General features: G+C 41.3%; 1 protein-coding gene across 1 annotated transcript in view; it reads right to left on the bottom strand.

Moving 5' to 3' along the window:
- Window positions 1-19753, bottom strand: part of EIPR1 (EARP complex and GARP complex interacting protein 1) — an 84088-nt gene that overhangs the window by 8110 nt on the left and 56225 nt on the right. Inside the window, exons 5-8 of the mRNA XM_009559317.2 lie at window positions 18780-18879; window positions 12196-12332; window positions 8473-8640; window positions 6195-6362 (exon numbers count right to left, since the gene is read on the bottom strand). Coding sequence (XP_009557612.1) covers window positions 6195-6362; window positions 8473-8640; window positions 12196-12332; window positions 18780-18879 — 573 coding nt within the window. The remainder of the gene's footprint in view (window positions 1-6194; window positions 6363-8472; window positions 8641-12195; window positions 12333-18779; window positions 18880-19753) is intronic.

The following is a 19753-nucleotide window of genomic DNA, read 5'->3' as shown; positions in this document are numbered from 1 at the left end:
TGCAAAATTAAACTGTAAGGATGGCTTCCTTTTCAAGACTGATGTATAAGCTCAAAATGCTATTGACTTGATAAATGTTTTCATCGGTATGGATATAGAAAAGGCTTTTTCTCCTAAAAAATTAAGTCCTCCATTATCAATTGAGCCTTGTCAAGCATTTCTGGCCACAGAAGTCACAAAGAATGAAAACACTGCTGTAGGTGCAGCATGTACCTTGCTGTTAGTGCTCCTAAGGCAGCGAATGGTCTTCTCATGCCGCATTATCATCAGTAAACCAAGCAGAGACCTACTGAGTTTAAAATTCAAACCTATAGGGCAAATAAATAAGTCGCAATAACTAAAGAAAAGGAATCCTGATTGGTGATTAAAGATGGTCACACTAAATTGCAAGAACCCGGTATTGTAAGAAGCAGCAATGTAGAATTAATATGACTGTCAAAGTGGTTCAAAACACCGAAATACGGACTCACTCATTAATGTAAGGATTTTGGATGACCAATGAATGAAGAAAGAACATAAAGATGGTTACCACCTCCCTTTGGAGGCAGTTCTGCTCTGCAGACGTCTAAAAGGGAACCAACAGACACCTTCACGATGTGTAATGTTAGATCACACAGTTCATAGAATCATAGAATCATTAGGGTTGGAAGGGACTCTGTATCTGTATTATCATGACACCGCATGATTTACTATTCAAAATGCTCCAAACCCACATTTCTATCACAACAAGTAGAAATCATCACTTCCTTGAGATGGAAATTCGAAGGAAATCTTTATAAAGAGAGTCCAGCCACTATTTTCCCACTGCTTTTTTAAAAGGAAACCAAGAGACCCCTTCAGGAGCTTTGGAATAAGGCAAGTTCAGTGTTGCAGGGAGGAATTCCTTGCAACATCAGAGTGCAAAACCTATAAAGAAAGAGAGGCCAAGAAGAAGCCGGCCTTAATTGGGTGCATCCATAGAAGTGCAATGACCCCATGTTTTACACATCCTGTTCGAACTGAGGCATCAAAAGCACTTCCTATGTTCTTACCCAGGCATGCCAGCTTTGTTTTAAGGATGAAAGCTAAAATACACCCCAAATACTCACTGCATCTGTTCTCTTGTCATTTGTTTTGTACATCTTTTTCTATCTCCAGATCAAGGTGTGAGAAATGAAGTTAGAAGTACAGCATCTCATTCCCCACTTCTCAGCTAATTTTTTGCCTTATTGGAACCGCACATTAAATTATCCTGATCAGGGATTTGACCAGAATACATCACAGCTCTCCTTTAGCTACACACCTACACCACTTCTCTGTTGATAACTCAATCCACTTTTTAGACTACTTAATTTTGACAGAGATTTTGGGCTTCTCAAAGAGAACGCGCTGAAGCCCTTCTTTATTATTCCCTTATTTCCTTAACTGTGTGCAGCTGCCACACCAGAAGGAGGGCATGTCATCCAGAGGGACCTGGACAAGCTGGAGAAGTGGGGCTGTGTGAATCTCATGAGGTTCAACAAGGCCAAATGCAAGGTCCTACACCGGGGTCGGGGCCATCCCCAGTTTTAATACAGGACGGGGGATGATGTGATTGAGAGCAGCCCTGAAGAGAAGGACTTGAGGTGCTGAGGAATGTGAGGCTCAACATGTGCGCTTGCAGCTCAGAGCCAACCGTGTCGTGGGCTGCATCCAAAGCCGGGACCGGCAGGGTGAGAGACGATTCTGCCTCTCTATTCCTCTATGGTGAGGCCTCACCTGGAGTCCTGCGTCCAGTTCTGGAATCCTCAAAATAAGAAGGAGATGGAGCTGTTGGAACGGGTCCAGAGGAGGCTACAAAGATGATCAGAGGGCTGGAGCACCTTACCTTCCATACGAGGACAGGCTGAGAGAGTTGGGTTGTTCAGCCTGGAGAAGAGAAGGCTCCAGGGAGACCTTATAGCAAACTTCCAGCACCTGAAGGGGCTACAGGAAAAGTGAAGAGGGACTTTGTACAAAGGCATTGAGTGATAGTATTAGGGAGAATAGCTTTAAATTGGAGAGTTGGAGAGGGAAAGATTTAGACCAGACATGAGGAATTTCTTCATGATGAGTCCTGGGCCCAGGTTTCCCAGGGAAGCTGTGGCTGCCCCATCCCTGGAGATGTTCAAGGCCAGGTTGGATGGGCCTTGGGCAGCCTGAGCCAGTGGGAGGTGTCCCTGCCCATGGCCAGGGGGTTGGAATTGGGTGATCCTTTATGTCCCTTCCAACTCAAACCATTCTGTGACTCTATTCCATGCAAGAGGCAAACAGTTGGCTTTTCTCCTAGACACATTTCACAAAGGCAGTGCACACACAGCCAGCGTGGTTTGGAACAAACACACAGTTAGCAAGGAGAAATAAACTCAAGAATAAGATAATGACAAAAGGAAAATCCTAAATAGAAGAATCAGAGGACTCTGAAGATGATTCAGAAAGCAGTAAAGGTCCCTGAGCTGCAAACAGTCAGGGGCTGAAAGCAAACCCGGTGGGGAAAGTATCAATATTAGGTAGTATTTCTTCTTCGCCACTATCAGAGACATGACACAGGCTACGGAGACCTTCGTTATGATATAGGGAGGCTGCTCTTACATTTTTATGATTGATGAGAGAAAACAACAACAACAGCAGTTACAGAGCCCAGAAGATAAGCCAACTACTTGCTCTGATACGAATCAGCAGTTAAGAGGAACGGAAGGTCACTCAGCTGCAACAAGAGATAGATCCTCGTGCATTAGTCCTAGTTTTATTGCTTACTCAAGCATCTCCTGGTCTTGAAGATGGGAGCATATATACTCCTAAGATGTCAACATATACACAGACAAGCATATAAAGGAGGACCCTCAAGGAATAAACCCACAGTAAGAATAGAAAACAGTAACTTTTGGTTAGTTGTATAATCATTACTCAGTGAATCTGTATTCTTTGCATTTAAAAAAAAATTATCTCCAAATAAATATTTTTCAGTTTTGAACCTTTAAAAAGTAGGCATTTACAACAGAAAATGTGGCAAGGATAAATGAGTGGGTAGACTCATGCACAGCTCTGCATGGCTGAACAATGGAAGGTCAAACTGACCTATCATAGAATCACAGAATGGTTTGGGTTGGAAGGGACCTTAAAGATCTTCCTGTTCCAACCCCCCCCGGGACACCTCCCACTGGCTCAGGCTGCCCAAGGCCCATCCAACCTGGCCTTGAACACCTCCAGGGAAGGGGCAGCCACAGCTTCCCTGGGCAACCTGGGCCAGGGCCTCACCACCCTCATGGTGAAGAATTTCCTCCTTATGTCCAGTCTAAATCTGCCCCTCTCCAGTTTATACCCATTGCCCTTCATCGTATCACCACAAGCTTTTGTGAACAGTCCCTCTCCAGCTTTCTTGTAGTCCCTTCAGGTATCAGAAGGTCTCTGTAAGTTCTCCCCGGAGCATTCTTTTCTCCAGGCTGAACAATCCTAACTCTCTCAGCCTGTCCTCGTATGGGAGGGGCTCCAGCCCTCTGTTCATCTTTGTGGCCTCCTCTGGACCCGTTCCAACAGTTCCATATTCTTCTTATGCTAAGCATTGCAGAACTGGACAAAATACTCCAAGCGGAGTCTCACAAGAGAAGAATAATCCAGTTCAGAAATATAATAAAAATTGAAATTTTACTCCGAAAAAACAGCAAGAATTATTATGAGTGTTAAAGACCTTTGAAGTCTTAGGTCTGCAGAATAGTATCACAAGTCAACAAATTTAAACCACAGTGATTTTTGCTAAGCAGGAAAAAAACAATACATCTTTGAAGATACAACTAGTAAATAGATTCATGTGGTAACGGTTCAAGGCTGGTGAGCACCTTGCAAACATCCTTCCAGCTCAGCTCACAACACGAGGCAAGGAGGAACTCCAAGACAAGACTCTCACAGTACCAAGTAACTGTTACAAAAGCTACTGTGCTTTCCCAGGCCTTACAGAGAACAGGTTAGCAGCCGAAAAGCAGACACTGAAAAAGCAAAGGCAGTATTGATACTCTCGTAGCCTTTAGGAACAGACAAGGGCTCTACATCATTATCATACAAGCCATTCATGATATGGTTTACATCCATCCCACAGCCAAAGGAAAACACGCGTTATATTTGTCTGTATATTCTTGGTTCCAAAAATTCCTATTGCAGAAACGATCGCTTGTGTTTTAATGAGACAACCCACACTGCCTACAAACAAATTCACAACTCCAGATAAACTATTAGACAACACCTGTCAGAACATTATTTGCTTGCAATGTTATTTATATAAATATAAATATTTCATATATTTATATGCGTTATATGAACACATTCCCACCATATCAACACAGGAAACTGTAGTCTCTCTCTCACTTCCTTTAGCGCTATTTATCTTCCATCCAGAACAGAACAAATTGCAGTGCCCAGCCACAGGTACCTCAGATTTAAAATGCTGTAGTTAAACAAGGGTCTAAAAAGTAAATATGTACTGTTGATGCGAGCAACTTTCTAGGTACTTCATTTGATACGTTGATTTTCCAGACACATCGACTATTGCTCCTAGAGAGATTTTGTACATTTAAAATTAATCCTTTCTATATATGGGATACCTTCCTTATTTAATATAAAAAATTGGTTTCCAAGTGCTTTATGTAAAGCCAAAATGTTAAAATTATTTGGAATAAAACTGCATCGTTATTAATAAAACAAAGGTTCAAGAGCAACCTTAAAAATGCAACTAGAGAGGTAACCTAAACTATTTTGAATTTTAACTGAAGCAAAGAATCATGGAATTCCTAGGCTGGAAAAAGACCTTGGAAGATCTTCAAGCCCAACCATACCTGTCCAGTACTAAACCATCTTCCTAACCTCTAGCAAACACAGCTGCCTAATTGGGGGGGTCTTTTTGTCATGGCCTTGTACCTCAGCCCATTTGACTATTCTTCATTTAAAAAAGATAGGTAACTTGTTTCATTGCAGACAGTTTTGTGTATTAAAATACATCAGCAAATGTATGTCTGCTCAGTGCAGACACGTAGAACATCGATATTCACAGCTGCAAAGAATAGAGAAATATATACTAAAGTCTGTTAGCCTCAAAATAAATGAGTTTCAGTATCATCTTCGTTTTGTAGTGGAAGAGTTTACCCATCATGTAAGCTAGTAGTAAGATTAGAAATCCCCAGCCCACACTAGATGTACAAACTCCCTATATAAATACATAAACGCATAAAGAAGTACAGAGAGGAAAACGAGCATCAGATATTGCAAAAAGAACAAGTTGAAAGCAGATAAATGGGGGATGAAACATTATTTTGGTGTTTCATTTAATTCCAGTAAAGAAAACCAACACCCAAAATACACATGCAAAATACATGAACCTTCCCAAACCCAAGTGGAAACGGTGTTTAGAAATGCATGCAATACCATGAATTATTCTCTAGAGAGTCAAAATGAGACTTCTGTTTTGCCTGAAACAGCCCCAATGAGTTATGGGTTTCTAGAGCAGCCTGCAATACTAAGAGCTAAATCTACAAGAACTGATATAGAATCATCGCTAGGTTGGAAAAGACCTTTGAGATCAGAGTCCAACCGTACCTGTCCACTATTAAACCAGATCACTGAGCGCCTCATCTGCCTGTCTTTTAAACCCCTCCAGGGATGGGGAATCAATCACCTCCCTGAGCAGCCTCGGCCAGTGCCTGATAATCTTTTCAGTGAGGGAATTTTTCCCGATGTCCAACGTGAACCTGCCATGCCACAACTTGAGGGCATAAGTATTTATTTATCTGCCTCTCTTCCACCGGTGCAGACGCTCACCATTAAACTGGTGATGTTTCCTAAAGGTTAGGACACATACACAGAAAATGCCAAAAGCAGATTCACCATAATCTGGGTTAAGTGAGAGTTGAATGTGCTTGACTTGATGCAGAGCTCTGAAACGGAATCTATTCACTGATCCAGTGAACTTTAGGACTGGTCCTCAGCACCATCATTCCCTCCTTACCAGTGAACATACAGTGATCGCATCAATCAGATTTAGAGTGTATTCCACCCAAGACTAAGTAAAGAAGAATGGAGTAGGAATTTCAAGTACTCACCTGAAAGGCCTGTATACAAAAATCCTAATCATCAAGAAAAAATAGCATGTTAACCACTACAACGAAAAGACAAACTATAAACATCTATGTAAAACTCAAGAAACTTCATACTTCTCTTCTTGATGCTGGTCCTCTTGGTCACTTAGTTCATCATCATCTACCATGTGTCCAAAGGGTTCAGAAGAAATGGATACCATATTAGACAGGATAACTCTGCTATCACTGCTTCCTGTAAGGATCAGTTGATCATGGGAATGATTGTACCTGACATTCCAGACCCTATAAAATGAAATCAGAAAGAACAACAGGTTATTCTTTGCAGGTAGCACATCTACGTTAAAAGATTTTTTTTAACAAAAACAAAACTAGGAAATTATCTTTGACTTAAATGTTGCAAGCACAGAGCAAAGCCTCAGGCCTCATACCAAGGACTGGTTTTTGTCACCTTCATTTGGCTTTTAACCTTCCACATCATCTGGTTTTGAGGTATATTTAAAATTTAACAAATAAGTTTGGAAGTTTGTCCTGGAGCGTGTCCAGCCAAGAGCAACAAAGCTGGAGAAGGGGCTGGAGGACAAGCGTTATGAGGAGTGGCTGAGGGACCTGGGGTTCTTTAGCCTAGAGAAACGGAGGTTGAGGGGAGAACCCTTATTGCTCTCTACAAATGCCTGAAAGGAGGTTGTAGAGAGGTGAGTGCTGGGCTCTTCTCTCAAGTGACAGCTGATAAGACGAGAGGGAATGGCCTCAAGCTGCACCAGGGCAGGTTCAGATTGGACATCAGGAAAAAATTCTTCACCCTAAAGGGCTCTCAGGCCCTGGCAGAGGCTGCCCAGGGAGGTGGTTCTGTCCCCATCCCTGGAGGGGTTTAAAAGACATGTGGATGAGGTGCTCCGGGACATGATTTAGTAGTGGACAGGTACACTTGGACTGGACAATCTCAAAGGTCTTTTCCAACCTAGGGATTCTATGAAAAAAGATAAAAATCCAAATAAAAAAGCCCCTCATTCATGGTGTCATTCCTTGAGAGTACACACCAATTCACCGTTTACAAAATCAGATAAATATTTAAGTTCTAAATATAAAACTTGCCCACAGCAAAAGGCAGACTGGAAATAACCCGTTAAACAAGAATCTCACAGCAGTCTTACAGTAAAGTTTAAAATAGACCTTAAAACAAAAGTAGGATTATATTTCAATTTTTACACATCAAGTTAACACCAAATGCCTTATGGCTCTTGTTTGATTCTTTTTCTTCTAATCTTCTGGAAATAAAGTATAAATGCTGCTTTTGTTAATTCACATCTTCGTTCCCCACAAAGTAGCTTCAGGGCCCACATTTATTTTGCGAGAATTACTCCAGCTCAAGATTTATAAAATATGAACCCAATCATCTTCCTTTCACCACTTAAGTCTGCAAACGTCAGACAACATTCTCTCCTTGCTCCTGCCACAGGCCAGAGCTGTAGATACAGGCTTTAATATTATCTCAGAGAATAAAACTACTTACATATTCCATCTTAAGGGCTACGAAGAGCATGAAAAAAGTAGGGTTGACTTAGTGAGCCAATGAATTCCACCGTTGGCCAACTGAAGCGTAGATGGCAGCTACTGTAACCAAAAACAGCTCAAGGGCTTTTCTGCACGAGGTGCAGCTGATGAGGCTCAGTTTGCAAAGGTACACATGTGTCCCAGCTGGCCCCTACAACTCAAGTTCTGGGCTTCACAAAGGTGTACTGTATCGCCCAACAACGCTAAAAACAGTTTCTTTCCAATTAGAATCATAGAATCCATAGGTTGGAAAACACCTTTGAGATCATCAACACCAACTGTGCCTGTCCACCACGAAAACATACCACAAAGCACTTCATCTACCTGTCTTTTGAACATCTCCGGGGATGCGGACTCCACCACTTCCCTGGGCAGCCTCTGCCAGGGGTTGAGAACTCTTTTTGGTAAAGAAATTTTTCCTAATGACCAATCTGAACCTCCCTTGGCACAGCTTGAGGCGACTCCCGCTCGTCCTATCAGCTGTCCCTTTGGAGAAGAGACCAACACTCACCTCACCACAACCTCCTTTCAGGCAGTTGTAGGCAGTGATAAGGTCTTCCCTCAGCCTCTTTTCTCCAGGCTAAGCCACCCCAGCTCCCTCAGCTGCTCCTCATAAGACTTGTTCTCCAACACTGTCCAACATGGATTAACATTGTCTAAACACTTAATTTGCAATCACGTGAGGAACATCCAGATGTTGAAATCTTTCCTCCATGCACAAAAATGATTATTCACAATAGCAAACGGTTCGCCTGCATTGCTCCTAAACAGTAAAATAATTAGCTGAATAAATTACATAAGCCATCCACCCACAAACCAGCATGCAGATAATTTGTTCTACCAGTGGGAATGCTCCTCTAGCGTCTTCACTGGTTCGGCGACATTTCTTGTGTCCCAGAATTTCACCTTGCAGTCATCTCCACAGCTAGCCAGGTAGTACTGTTTATTGGGATTAAAGTCTAGGTCTCGTACCAGCTGTCCGTGTGCATTTTCAATGCAATATATCTGTCTGTAAAACACATTAAAAAAATTAAATGGGCTGTAAAAAGCTAACTGCACTCCACTGACAGGAATCTGTTTCCCTGGAAACCTGCATAATCCCTTCAGCACCCGCAGACCTAGAGTTCCTGTTATTAGTGCATAGTTTGGGGAAATCCCAGCTGTTAACAACACTGACTGGTGTAAGATTTCTCAGCCGGCTTTGAAGCTTTGCATTAGGATCCTCTGTAACTAAAAGGAAATGGTTATAGAATCATAGAATAGTTATGGTTGGAAAGGACCTTAAAGCCCATCCAGTTCCACCCCCTGCCATGGGCAGGGACACCTCCCACTGGCTCAGGCTGCCCAAGGGCCATCCAACCTGGCCTGGAACCCCTCCAGGGATGGAGCAGCCACAGCTTCCCTGGGCAACCTGGGCCAGGGCCTCACCACCCTCAGCGTGAAGAAATTCCTCCTTATGTCCAGTCTAAATCTGCCACTTTTCAATTTAAAGCCATTCCCCCTCATCCTATCACTCCGTGCCTTTGTAAACACCATGCCTTTGTAGACCAGGCCTATGCTAAGCATTATCCCCACAACTATGGTAGGTGCTCAGGGAAGCATGGCCAGCAGGGCGACGGAGGGGATTCTGCCCCTCTATTCCTCTCTCATGAGACCTCATCTCAGGTATTATGTCCAGTTCTGGAATGCTCAGCATAAGAAGGAGATGGAGCTCTTGGAACTGGTCCAGAGGAGGCTACAAGGATGATCTGAGGGCTGAAGCACCTTCCATAGGAGGACAGGCTGAGAGAGTTGAGGTTGTTAAGCCTGGAGAAAAGAAGGCTCCAAGGAGACCTTATAGGCACTTTCCAGTACTTGAAGGGGCTACAACTACTGGAGAGGGACTGTTTACAAAGGCTTGGAGTGATAGGATGAGGGGCAATGGGTATAAACTGGAGAGAGGCAGATTTAGATTGGACATAAGGAGGAATTTCTTCACCATGAGAGTGGTGAGACCCTGGCCCAGGTTGCCCAGGGAAGCTGTGGCTGCCCCATCCCTGGAGGGGTTCCAGGCCAGGTTGGATGGGCCTTGGGCAGCCTGAGCCAGTGGGAGGTGTCCCTGCCCATGGCAGGGGGTTGGAACTGGATGATCTTTAAGGTCCCTTCCAACCCAAACTATTGTAAGATTCTATATCACTCAGAGTTTGAAAGATCAAGGATATCACTCAAAAATGCCCTTCTACCGTGTATTCCAGAATCTGAATTCAATATTTCCTCTGAGTTCCTAGAAATAACTTTGTGCGAAAATGTTTAAATCTTGAACGTGCTTGCAACAATAAAACACATCTTATTTGCATCTTTCACTTCTTTCTTGCAATTCTTGCATTATGGAGCTCTTAAGAAGAAATACCACTGTCCACTGAATATTCAGTAGGGATTATCGTGAAAGCCTTTACTCCAGTTTAACTGTTACTCTCACCAATTAATCGCTTTCCTTCCCAAAATACAAACATTATTTTCTTTCACTCTATCATCCTATCTACAGCAAATTTACCTAAGCTGAATTTCCCACTTATATCACAGATTGAAGCCAGACCTCACGAACATCGTCTCCCCCTCCTATCTCCAATTTCTCATATTTTTACTTCCATATTTTTTAGAATTTATTCTTGGAGTCTGAATTTTCCTGATAAAATTACCCCTCCAAACCCCTTCAGCCTCGTCTGCCTCCTCTGCTTCACAAGCTCTCCTCCGCTTCACAAGCTCTCCTCCGCTTCACAAGCTCTCCTCCGCTTCACAAGCTCTCCTCTGCTTCAGATTGCTTCCTACTTTAGTCGAGGAATCTTCCCACCAACCTTTTTCCACCTCCTTTCTTTGTTTGCTGTGTCCAAAATCATTCATTCCCTCTACCTTACACTTATCACAATCGCACTCGATGGGAAGGAGCTATTCCAGCTACTACTCTAATACCTCTCCTCTCATTCTTTGCTCGTATAGCAGTTTTCTGTCCTTTATTTCCCCTCTCTACCTTATTTTTTTGCTTCTTATAGTGCTAGAGCTTATACTGCCCTGACTTTAAACTCTACCTCTAGCCTGGCTACTCATTATGAAACATTCCGAGCATTCTAGACCTATTACAGTGTAATTGCACATGAGATTTATTCTTGCACATATTTTTCAAGTACACTGCCAATAGCCCTTTGGCGTAGCCTAGTACCCATAAATTGGTTCAAGGACTATCTAAACCCAAGCTTCACTTGAAGTATTTCGAATTGCAGGATTTGCTCGCGCTAACCAAGCCATCTTTTCATCGAGGAGTTCGTTGATATCTGGACTGTCCATCCTTCGTACAAGTTACTTGGAGTATTCATTTAATGTAAGGGCTTTTTCTAATGAAACAGAACGAAGCAGACTTCACTGTATTGAACATTTTCTATTTAGAAACACAGATTTTAATCTTAAAGTCTGCATGCTGTTGGTTAAAAATAGGATGACCACAAAAAAAGCAGTTTAAGAAAATCCGTCTCTTTTGACCTTTTTTTTCCTCTCTTATATGCTTCTTTTAAATAATTCTTCATAAATTAAAGTATATACATATACATGAAGTTAGATTTTTATATCCCCTTTTACAGGGCACAGGATAGGACTTTCAAACCTGATGACAAGCATACAGGAAGAGACTTTTAATTATTACATTTGTATTTTCAGCTTTTGTTTATTAAATTAAACAAAGCTTTTTGGCAAAACCACATAAGGCTGACAAACATGGGGATTTATTGCTCCACCCCTACGCTGGCAGGAACCACAGAACTAAATTTCATCCCCTTTTAAGGCAACAGAAGTTATTACAAGACATCAGTCTTCTCGGTTTAGTGATAAATTACTATGTGCAAAGGGGATAAAGCGTACCTTAAAAAAAGCTTGCCCAGGCTGTAGTAGTCATGGCAACAGATGTGCACAACATCACTCCTTTGCTTATCAAAATCACAAGTGAGCACGAGGAAAAACATCTTAGTAAGTATATTCAAAGCCTTAATTGATTTGGAAATGGTTTTGATAGGTTCAGTAGATTCCCATAACGAGCATCCTCCCACCTTTAGTATAATATAGTGTACATTTTGTTAAAATCGGAAAAGCAAAGAGTGGACTTACCCTGTGAATTACTTTGAGATTAAAGTTACCTTTAAAGAGTACATTATGGAGAGGGTTCCTAGACTAGTCAGGACAGATGTTAAATCATTTTCAGGCTGAATTATGTAACAGCTTCATTCAGGTAATGCCTATGCATCGAACAACTCACTGAGACTGGTACACAGTTCAGTAAAACTCAATATACAACTTAGAATTGAAGGTAAGGAGAAAAAAAACAGAGAAAATCCTTCACTAAATTGTGAATATTTCAGCTATGCAAGCCAAATAATTCCTTTTATAAGTGATAGCTTTGTCACATTTCTATCTTAAAAAAAAAACAAACAAAAAACCACAACAACAAAAAAAACTATGTTAGAAGCAGCAAAAAGAAAAAAAAATCCATCTCCAAAGGAGATTGTCTTTTTTAGAGACCAAGACTATGATTTCTCATTACCTCATACTTCGTGTATCCCATCCTCGAACAGTGGTGTCATTGGCTGTTGCAATCTGTGTGCAGTTGTGGTGGGGACTCCATCTTCCAGAAGTAAATTTTAATTGTCCTTTCCCTTCCAAGGCTGTTGAACTAGAGAGCTGAAATAATGAAACAAAGCTGGCAACCTTTCTAAATGTAAAGCTAAAAGGAAATTAGTTCTACTGAAGACAGAAACCGCACAATAGCCTATTATTCCAAGTGTAACAGGCTACCAACATCTAGAATAAAAAATGAAAGAAATTAAAAGCTATAGGTGACTCTGTATCTCACGAAGTATTTTCTTTACAAAGACTTATACAGTATAAAGTATTCAGCAATATTAGAAATACAGTAGTACTTTAGAAACCAAAATAAACAGGTTTAGATCATTTGTTGAAACAGTAGATATATATGCACACTGCACACATTTGTTGCTGCCTCTGACTAACGCACCTGTTTAGTTTTGTAAACAGACTTACAAGACTATTTTCACATGTTAAAATGTCAAATTTTATCTGCAGGGCCAGAACATTAGTGTCAAAGAGTCTTGAGCCAGCAGTGGCCCATGTGGCCAAGAAGGCCAATGGCATCTTGGCGTGGGTCAGAAACAGCGTGGCCAGCAGGAGCAGGGAAGGGATTGTACCCCTGGACTCAGCACCGGTGAGGCCCCACCTCGAATACTGTGCTCAGTTCTGGATCCCTCACTACAAGGATGTTGAGGTCCTGGACCGCGTCCAGAGAAGGGAACGGAGCTGGTGAAAGGGCTGGAGAACAAGGGTTATGAGGAGTGGCTGTGGGACCTGGGGTTGTTTACCCTGGAGAAGAGGAGGCTGAGGGGAGACCTCATCCCTGTCTACAACTGCCTGAAAGGAGGTTGTAGAGAGGAGGGTGTTGGTCTCTTCTCCCAAGTGACAGGTGATAGGAGGGAGGGAATGGCCTCAAGCTGCACCAGGGCAGGCTCAGATTGGACTTTAGGAAAAAAATTTTCACCAAAATAGTCATCAGGCCCTGGCAAAGGCTGCCCAGGGAGGTGGTAGAGAACCCATCTCTGAAGGTGTTTAAAAGATGGGCAGATGAGGTGTTTAAGGATATGGTCTAGTGGCAGATAGGAATGGTTGGACTCAATCTCAAAGGTCTTTTCAAACCCGGTGATTCTATGATTCTATGAAAGACTCCGATAAACTTATAGGAGCTTTCAAAAATATACAAGTCAAGGCCCAGGTGGCCACGTCATCACATAGAAACCTAATAAAATAACAGCTGGTACTCCATCGTCAACTTACAGTCTGTGAGAATTAAAGGTCTCAGTTCCAAAACCAGGTTAACATGTCAAGGAGCAGACAGCTCTGCATCTCCATAGTTAATGAAAAGAAGGCACGAATTAGTTAACTTTCTTTCTGAAGTCGTAAAGGAAGTTTCCTTCACTTCCAGGTGAACATGGAACAAACTGAAGCAGGCAGACACTGCAAATTACTTCTAATCACTTTAGCTGGTTGTCTAAGGTGGTGAGGGGGAACCAAAACACCTGCATTTCAATCAGATTTAAAATTTATACAAATATCAAGAGGCTAAGCAGACAGCAGGCACATTCGATTGTCTTGCGCATAATGTTCGTGTTTCAAAATCTTTCATGAAGAGGGATTTCAAAGCAGATCTGGAATTCATTGGGTCACTTGGTTCCTCTACAAAATCTGACCACATCATAAAAGATTCGATTAAATGAAATATTTCTCAGCAGAGATATTACACTTGGATGAAAGAAAAAGACTAAAACATAATCAGTGCTTACCTAAACTTTAACTGACATCAAAAGAAAAATACACTGTCAATACAACGTTGATTAAATCAATTTGTATGAGATACCCATGTCCATTCCTGTATTTTGCTCTTTACTTTCAAATGAAAACACCAATTACTCCAATCTATTTTTATCAAAACATCAGTAAGGACTAAGATGCCTCTTTCTGCTTCAAATTTTGATCTTATAAGGACTGATGTGAAAAGAGGAAAGGGTAGGTGGTATCCTTAAAAAAAAACAGCCCAAACCAAGCATATATTAACCATAAAAAACAGGAGTCATGCAGACAAATCACAAGCAGCAAAGACAGTGAACCGATCATTGATGTTCAACTATCAAATGAGAAGAAATAGGGCAAGAGGGAATGGCCCCAAGCTGCACCAGAGCAGGTTCAGACAGGACATTATGCAAGATTTCTTCACCCAAAGGATTATTGGGCACTGGCAGAGGCTGCCCAGGTAGGTGGTTGAGTCCCCATCCCTGGAGAGATTTAAAAGACAGGTAGATGAGGTGCTGAGGGACATGGTTTAATAGTAGAGAGGTACAGTTGGGCTTTGTTTCAAAGTTCTTCTCCAACCTAGGGATTCTATGAGCCTTCCAAAACAAGAGCTATGGGCCATGAGATGAAGCCTGTAGAAGTCAGATTCAACAGCAAACAAAAGAAAGTGGGTTATGATCCAATGGACTCCTTGACAGTTCATGCATATACTTCACACATAATCACGGACAGAATAGAAAAGTACTTGGAAGAAAGATCTACTGAGGTTTACGCTAAGCACACAAAGCCATGCAGGCTCAGAGAAATCACCGGAATGAAAGTAGTAGAAAGACTGTTTGAGCATTAAGGGCAAAATATAAAACATACTTTCTCCACCGAGTTTTTCCTTGGAGCTTCCCACAGCCACTGTTTCAAGCAAATCACTGGGGGTAGACAGACTTGATTATGCACCAGTTTTAACCACTCTTAGACCTGAGCTGCATGCTTTTTAACCACACCCTCATCAACTGGGCCACAGTTCTGTGCAAACTGGACACTGCGTGGAGATCTCAAGACAGCCTCAAGGAGATGTCTTTGCAATAACCGCAGCAAGAATGCCGTTGAAAGACTATTTTGAAGATCCACATTAAGGAAGGTCGAGTGTTGCTCTGGCTTGTTATTGACAGAAACAGAAATGTTGATGAGGACTCAAAAACCACCGAGTTCAATTCTCCCCATTGCAGGCAAGCACACCACAGATGTTTCATAGCTGCTCTTTTCTCCTGAACTACCTTACAATTATTTGCCTTTTCAAACAAACTCATCACACTGGCAGCTCAGAGTCATTCTCAGAATAGCTAAGGAACAGAATCCATGTATTTTTAAGTGCTGAGCCTCCACCTCACAGCAAGAAAATATTTTTCTTCCTTAAACACAAGTTTTTTGCTTTATAATATAAAAATTAAACTACACATTAAGAGCAGCTAGTTCATCCTCTGAAATATATTGGTACTCCTGTACACTCATGACACGTTCCAAGTTTCTCATCAGCAATTTTCATTATTTCATCCCTACTTCTATGCTACCACTAAGGAGACCATTAAACAAAAAGCATCCCAACACGTGCTCTTCAAGAGCTGACCTTCTATCCTCTTTCTGATCCAGTAATTCCTTTCATTTTTCTTCAGGTTTTGGCCTCTTTTAATTAATTTAGGTTTATTCTAGTTGCAGTAGTTATGGAGCACTCTACAAAGTTCTCCACTAAGGTCCACAATGTATTTTCTGCCTTGAGGAACAGCAGCCACCTTGCCAAGACAGCATCCCATGCTTATTCCTAGCATAACCCTATACTGGAATACATTACTTTGATCCAGACAGACTCTGAAATCTTTCCTATGAGATCTTCCTTCTCGTCTGGAATGGCACTGTCAGCTATTGCCTATTGTTCTGAATTAACGTAATCCATACATTAAATGCTACTAAAGAATCTAGAAGGGACAAGAAACCTGGAATGAATCTAATTAACCATTTGGATAAAAATAATCAAACCCACACTACTGTTCCTCCCCTTCAAGAAAACACGATGCAAACAGAAAACTACCTGTACTTTAACATCTTTATTTCACTACGTCCTACTCACGTGCCTTTCCAAACACACTGAGTTTACCCAAGGAAGAGTTCTGGCGATTTGGTGACTTAGATCCTAAACTCTGTGAACGGAAATATTAACTGTCATCTTCGCAGCCGAATCTACCCAGACCTTGTGGATTGGCTGAGCTTCTCTTGGGTTCAGCTAATGATTATAAATGGCAAAGAAGAGCTAATTTAATTGCAAAAAGTAATGATGCAGTGAGCCTAAGATTAGTTTCACAACAGAAGGTAATGTCCTCAAAGCAATAATAAAGGGAGTGATCAAAAGGACAGGAGAAGCTTATCTTAATGCAAATACTCCTGTATTAAATACTGTAACGAATAAACAACTTAGTAAAGAAATAAGTAATTGTTGAAGACTTCAGAAATACACAGAAGTTCATTCTAGGCCTGAAAAGACTACGATACTGGACTTTAAGTTGTCAACCTTTTAGTTACTAGAAAGTCTACGGTAGGCATTTATAGAGACGCTCACGCTTTCCAAGGAGTATTGCTCATCTGGGCTCTGGTGAACTAAGGAACCCACAAATGCGTTTGACTCAAATGCGTTGCAGACAAAACCTCAACAAGAACGCAACAATTCCAGTCACCTTAAAAGAGATTCACTTGGCTTAAGACTTACATGCCTGAAGACATTTCCCAAGAGTCAAGTACCATGGACTTTCACTATTCAACTTCACTTTAAAAGTAGTCACTGACTCAGTGGTGGAGTAAATATCATCCAATATTAACTAGAATGCTGGAGCAGAAGACCGATAACAGTAAATAGATATTTCCAGGTAAAATTTTAATCACAACCAATCCTAATTTACAGCATGCTCACATCAGATACTAGATTATTTCAGACAGAAATACATAGAATCAATCCAATAGTCCATCACATCTCCCAAGAACCTGTAAAATCTAAACTTCTGCAAAATCGGGGTTTTAGCAGCCATTTTAAAATGCTCCTATCTGAAGATGCCAGTCAAGTGTTGATACATCTACTTGCATAGTCTTACCTTCATTAGATAAGGGTTTTTTCATTTTTGTTTTTTCTTGATTACTTTTATCAAAAGAAATATTACACATGTATATGACAAACATATTATCATAGTATAGTTTGGGTTGGAAGGAACTTTAAAGATCATCTAGTTCCAACTGCCCTGCCATGGGCAGGGACATCCCACTGGCTCAGGCTGCCCAAGGCCCATCCAACCTGGCCTTGAACACCTCCAGGGATGGGGCAACCACAGCTTCCCTGGGCAACCACTCTCATGGTGAAAAAATTCTTCCTAATGTCCAGTCTAAATCTTTCCCTCTCCAGTTTATACCTGTTCCCCCTGGTCCTATCCCCACAAGCCTTTACGAATAGCTCCTCCCCAGCTTTCTTGTAGCCCCTTCAGGTATTGGAAGGTCGCTATAAGATCTCCTTGGAGCCTTCTCTTCTCCAGGCTGAACAACCCCAACTCCCTCAGCCTGTCCTCATAGGGAAGGTGCTCCAGCCCTCGGATATCTTTGTAGCCTCCTCTGGACCCTTTCCAACAGCTCCATATTCTTCTTGCGTTGAGGATCCCACAACTGGACACAGTATTCCAGATGATGTGTCACAAGAGAGGAACAGAGGGGCAGAATCTCCTCCCTCGCCCTGCTAGCCATGCTCCTCTTGATGCAGCCCAGGATACGGTTGGCCTTCTGGGCTGCGAGCGTACATTGCTGGCTCATGTCGAGCTTCTCAACATCACAGGTTATATCCCCTTGATTCCTTTATCACTTACTATGCTCTTCTGAAATCCTTACTTTGCCAGCAATATTTGACAGAATAAAGGATATTCTAGGCAAGGAACACTAACTGAAATACTGGAGGGATCAGTAGATTGAGTATTACTCTGAAAACAGAAATATCTATTTTGAAATATCATGCTGAAATTACATAGGTTGGTGAAGAGTTTAGTGCTCTCCAAAATTATGAAGAGCTCAATTCTAGCAATGGAAGAAAAAGGAAATGGAAACCATTTACATTCACAAGTATTTGTGACAGTGAGGAGGTTAGTTTTGAGGAAAGCGATAGAAGCAGGAAGACACAGCATGCAAAGTTTCAGTGATAAATCCCAAGTAAAATAATTTGAGAAAAAATGAAAGCATTTGGAATTCATTCCCAGAGTCTCATGTGGAGACCTCAAAGCAGAAAGAACAAAAAGAAGTTTTTATTATGCTTTTATATGCAAAGGATATAAATTAAATAAAGGGCTGCATAGTATCAACCAACATGAGTTAATACACTCTTAAATGAATTCAGCAGCCTTTGGCTTCCCCAATCACCATTTTTTCTCTCAAACACGTTTACAAAATTAGCATTGCGTTATTTCAGATTATTCATTGCAAACTATTTCAGATTATTCAATGTAAAATTCATTGGAAAGTAGAGGCAACTCTAGAAAAAAAGAAAATATTTAAGCCACTGGCAACAGATAAAATTCCAAGTTGCCTACTCTAAAACACACATATTCAAGAGAACTCTTCATTTCCCCCACCCACGTTAAAGGCAACAAAATATTTCTGAAGGGGCAGTTAAAAGATTAGCAAGTTCTAGGCTAGTGAATATTGCTCTTTGCACTATATTCAAGTATATCATGATTTATTTAAAAAAAAAAATCTTACCACAGCTTTGGATGAACTTTCCTGCAAATCCCACAATAATATGTTATTATCAGCCAGCGAAATAATCTTTTTACCATCTCCCATCGGTTCCCACATGACACTGTAAAACAGAACATGAAAAGAACAGCCTAGTATTAAAACCAAATAGAATCTGCACTAGAAAGTCACTTTAATTCTGTGGATCTAATTTGTTTCAAAACATATTAAACCATATTCCTTACTGTTTCCTTCAGCTGAAAACCATCCTGTATTTTAACTGCAAATTCTGCCTTTAACTAGAAAACTAGCGATTTTGACTCATCCTAGATTAACGTTATTGCAGCATCAGTCACTTAAAAGCTATGCGATATCAAACCCAGGCTTGCTTATGGAATCTTTGAGCCACTGCTAATGTACACTTACTTTTCTTTTTGAGCACCCTTTGCCATTCCATCCAAATCTGTCAGAAAATGGAATGCCATCCAGCTTCCCTAGACGCCAGCCTAATCGTAAGAGAGCTCCTCAAAAACCCTACTCCATTTGCCATTCATCCTGAATACTGAATCATAGAGCCATTGTGCAAAAATCTCAATGATTATCTCATTCTCGTGGTCATTCAGCATACGTACACAGAAAATAAATGAAACGCCTTGGTGTACATTCACTTTTGAGTGCTATAGCTTCAAATCTCGAAGTTGGGAATCCTCATATGTAACATTGGGAATCCTTTTTGAAGACGCACCAAAAATAATAAGCCTCAGAGCTTTGATGGGAAACCTCTTCAAAAGTCATCTGTCAGAATGAGAGGGAATGGCCTCAAGTTGCACCAGGGGAGGTTCAGCTTGGACAATAGGAAAAATGTCTTCACCAAAAGGGCTCTCAAGCACTGGCAGAGGCTGCTCAGGGAGCTGGTGGAGTCCCCATCCCTGGAGTGGTTTAAAAGATAGGTAGATAAAGCACTTAGGGACATGATTTAGTAGGGTATGGTTGGGCTT

This window comes from Cuculus canorus, chromosome 3 (genome assembly GCF_017976375.1).
Source record: "Cuculus canorus isolate bCucCan1 chromosome 3, bCucCan1.pri, whole genome shotgun sequence".
Classification (NCBI taxonomy): domain Eukaryota; kingdom Metazoa; phylum Chordata; class Aves; order Cuculiformes; family Cuculidae; genus Cuculus; species Cuculus canorus.
This window is presented reverse-complemented; position numbering and strand designations above follow the sequence as displayed.